The sequence below is a fragment of the Nanorana parkeri genome, unplaced genomic scaffold (assembly GCF_000935625.1).
Source record: "Nanorana parkeri isolate BGI_ZX_2015 unplaced genomic scaffold, ASM93562v1 scaffold112, whole genome shotgun sequence".
NCBI classification, from domain to species: domain Eukaryota; kingdom Metazoa; phylum Chordata; class Amphibia; order Anura; family Dicroglossidae; genus Nanorana; species Nanorana parkeri.
Genome location: NW_017306380.1, coordinates 353,836 through 358,206, shown reverse-complemented (window position 1 = coordinate 358,206; position 4,371 = coordinate 353,836). Strand labels below are relative to the sequence as shown.

The 4,371-nt window shown below is 37.3% G+C and overlaps 1 protein-coding gene across 1 annotated transcript in view; it reads left to right on the top strand.

Moving 5' to 3' along the window:
• The window catches only part of NR4A2 (nuclear receptor subfamily 4 group A member 2), a 10,888-nt gene extending 8,060 nt beyond the window's left edge, over positions 1-2,828 (top strand). Inside the window, exons 4-7 of the mRNA XM_018553165.1 lie at positions 657-820; positions 1,857-2,059; positions 2,237-2,415; positions 2,567-2,828. Of these exons, the coding sequence (XP_018408667.1) occupies positions 657-820; positions 1,857-2,059; positions 2,237-2,415; positions 2,567-2,823 (803 nt within the window). The 3' untranslated portion in view covers positions 2,824-2,828. The remainder of the gene's footprint in view (positions 1-656; positions 821-1,856; positions 2,060-2,236; positions 2,416-2,566) is intronic.
• Positions 2,829-4,371: the final 1,543 nt, after the last annotated feature.

Genomic DNA, 4,371 nt, shown 5'->3' with positions numbered 1-4,371 from the left:
AGATAGATAGATTGATAGATAGATAGATAGATAGATAGATAGATAGATAGATAGATAGATAGTATAAGAGATATATTAATAGACAGACAGAGAGTTAGAGAAGATAGATAGATTGATGGATCTTATATGGATATATAGATACCGATATAGATAGATAGATAGATAGATAGATAGATAGATAGATAGATAGATAGAAAGACACAAATATACTTTTGTATAGATAGATGGACAAATAAACACATACATATACTTAGATAAATAGAAAGATATATTAATAGGCAAAATATAGATAGATAGATAGATAGATAGATAGATAGATAGATAGATAGATAGATAGATAGGTCTGAGACATTTCAAATAATGAAATCACACACATGTGTTAGCTGGATTCCTGTACATTGGTGGGGTACATTGAAATGCTCTCAGTGTTTTGCAGTAGGATGAATATTTCTTCGTGTGTGTGGGCAGCAGGGATGGCATAGGGGAGATTTTGGTGCCAGGAAATTTCCCGAGCGCCAGATGTGATGCCCATTGTATTGTTCATCCTGCTTTGAAGGGTGCCTTTGTGATGAGGCAGAGGGCATGGTGTGCCAAGGAATGTGAGTGGGCACCGAATCCTGACCCTTTCCATCACACTCTCCTCTCTTCTCCGACAGTGGTACGCACAGACAGTTTGAAAGGTCGGAGGGGTCGCTTGCCATCCAAGCCCAAGAGCCCTCAGGAGCCGTCTCCCCCCAGCCCCCCGGTGAGTTTGATCAGTGCCCTAGTGAGAACCCACGTCGATTCCAATCCGGCAGTCAGCAGCCTGGACTATTCCAGGGTAAGTGGGCTGTACATGCCAGCCTTTATAGGGCACCATTACATATAACCCCTCTGTACCCCCTGTAGCGACCATGGGACATTAGAAGCCTCTGCTGCTTTATTGCACCTGGAAACAGCACATCAGACTTTATAAACTCACATACAATGTCAGGCCATGGAGCTATATTGATAAGGACATCAGCAGTGCTACCCTAACTATAGTTACTGCTGTCTATTGGCCTTTACCTGTCTTTTCTGTAGGCAAAGTAGCGACAAAAAAGTCGCAGCGATTTATAGCCAATCGTCAAAAGTGCTCTTACTATATTGATCAATCAGCACCTTTTTTTGACGGGCTTTTTATAAAAAAAATACACTTTCTACAGGACATTCTTGTTAATTTTGGCAGAATATAAGACACTTTGGCGTCCGGTATTTTAAAATGAAGGTGTCATCTACAGAGGCAGCACTGCCCAAATACTAAATGCGGCTCCTCTGGATCCTGAGATTGAGTGCCATGTCTAATATGTGTATATAAAGGGAAGAAAAACGTTCTCTTGGTTGCAAGAAATGATATACAAAAGTCAAAGGTTAAAATATCGTCCGTGCTAAATTCTCTCTAGTGGCATGTCATTTGCTCATCGTTCTGATGAAGCTTTAATTGCACTATAAGAATTGTCCTCATTGTCACACTGTCTGGTCAGCTCAATAATGAACTTTATACTTTTTTGGGACTCCCAAAGTTTACACACAAAGGGAATTTCGCTATAGAAACGCATAAAGATAAAGGTTTTATAATGCGGCCGAAACGTTGCTCAAAGCACCGTGATTAATTGCACACGTTGCACATCTATATCAAAGATGAACATCCGTTGTAGCACCTTGCTGGAGATCCTCAAGTCACACATGGTGACACCATCCATGGTTCAATTAGCAGCGCTGGCTTCTCTTGTCCCTTGCTGGTCACAGATCTGTATTGTTCTTGCGCTTTATGTAATGGGGAAGCTCATTAATTTTTATCCTTTGTATGTGTGTGTTTTTTTTTTTTTTTTTCCCAGTTTCAAGCTAATCCAGAATTCCAAATGAACGGAGATGACACTCAACATATACAACAGTTTTATGATTTGCTGACCGGTTCTATGGAGATCATCAGAGGTTGGGCTGAAAAAATCCCAGGTTTCTCCGAGCTCCACAAACAGGACCAGGACCTCCTCTTTGAGTCCGCTTTCCTGGAGCTCTTCGTCCTGCGGTTAGCATACAGGTAATTACCGAATTAGGTTTTAATTGTTATATAAGCAACCCTCTTTTCAAGGTCAATTGATTTGCATTTTATTGGCTCCGTGGTAATTAGGAGTCTTTTAATCGCCCATTTATTATTCTGATACTAATTAGTTTTTGTCTTTTTTTTCTGATTTCTTTTTTTTGTAATTAACTCCAGATCTAACCCAGCTGAGGGCAAACTCATCTTCTGTAATGGGGCAGTGCTGCACAGGTTACAGTGCGTCCGTGGCTTTGGCGAATGGATTGACGCCATTGTGGAGTTTTCCTCCAATTTGCAGAGCATGAACATTGACATTTCAGCCTTTTCCTGTATTGCTGCTTTGGCCATGGTCACAGGTGAGTTTGCACAACTCTGTCTGCAAAATATTTATTTCATTCTACCTCCTTTTTTTATTATTTTTTATTTTTTTCTAAACTTTTCTTTGAAACTATCCGTTTATATTGGTGTTCACCTTTTAAATCCGCCCCCCTCTTTGTGCTTCTTCAGAGAGACACGGCCTCAAGGAACCCAAAAGAGTGGAGGAACTCCAGAACAAAATTATCAACTGCCTCAAGGATCACGTGACTTTCAACAACGGGGGCTTGAACCGCCCCAACTACCTTTCCAAACTTTTAGGGAAGTTGCCAGAGCTGCGCACACTTTGCACACAGGGTCTCCAACGCATTTTCTACCTAAAACTGGAGGACTTGGTACCACCCCCAGCCATCATTGACAAACTTTTTCTCGACACGCTACCTTTTTAAAAAAACAAAGACATTTCAATGGACTCTACAAATAACTTCAGACTAAAGGGACTCTACCTGTGAACAAAAAATATATATGATTATGCAGTTTGGGTGCCAAATTGCCAACAGTGAACTTGTGGTATATGCGCCAAATCCGAGCAACTAGCACTGCAGGATCCATCTACAACGGACTCAACCTGCTGTCCTCGTCACGTGACATCATTCCTAACGTCCACTCCTTAGAAAACATCTCTTCATTTTTTATTTGTTTTTGCCAAGGGCACCAATAAATGAATGACCTCAGTATTAAGGTGACCAATCGCATTGCCCAGTTCTAGAGACTTACAATATATAATTTTTTTTTTAATTTTTTTTTCCTTTTTGGTTGTTAAAGAAAACTGTAATATATTGTGAAAAAAACAAACAGTTCAGTGGATGGCATGAAGGAAAACAAACTTTAAAAAACAAACAAACAAAGGCTTGTACATGTATAAAATACAATTTAGCTATTTTTAATCATTTTGTGCCTATTTATGAATAAATATTAAACCGATTCTACAAGCTGTGTTTGCAAAAAAATAAAAAATAATATAAATATGAATAAAAAAATATTGCATAAAAGCATGTTTATACAGTACTAGATCGGAAAAAAAACCTTATAGGCAATTGCTTCTCCGGTGATGTCTATATTATATAAATAGTATACAGACACTATGTAGTCTGCTAGATTTTATAAAGATTGGTAGTTATTCGAGCGTTACAAAATAAAATAAAACATTTTCTCAACTGTAAAATATGTAGGCACAAGTATTACAGAAATACCAAGACACAGGACACAGCATTGTTTGTAAGTGTCCAACATTCCTTGTTTGTAAGTGTTGTATGTACTGTTGATGTTAATACAAAAATTTATACGGTATCTTTTTTTTATTTTGTTGTCTAAGACTAAATTAAAAAAAAACAAAAAAACTTGCATGCAGCAGCTTTTAACTGTTTCCAAAGGTATCATACAAGAGCCCGGTGGAAATTAATGAGCACTTTGATTTTTATTTTTTAATGTCTCCAAAAAATGTCAGTTAATATATTATTTCATTGTTTGGAAGTAAAATTTGTAATACTGCCATCATCACCTCTAGTATGTTCCTTTTTACATTCTTCTTCTTCTTTTCATCATAGACCGTTTGGAACATTTGCAGCGTTTGTTATGTTGTGAAAGTGTTTACACTGTCAGATAACGGTTCACAGAAGTATGTCAGGAAATGGCAATATCATGCAGTTAAAAAAAAAAAATCTTTGAGGGTTATTAGAGCTTTTTTTTTTTTTTTAATAGAGCTTTTTATATCATGTGTTCAGTGTGGTGATACATAAATGGAGATATTTGTATTTATTAATTACAAAGATTAATGTCAGATTTATATCTGGGAGTTTTTGAGTTGCACTATTATGAGCAATATCAACATAAAGATAGAATTCTAAGATCACATTAAGATCACACCTCAGAGTTTCAATAACACAATAAGTGATCGCTTATGCAAAATGATAAAGCAATACAAATAGGAACAAAAC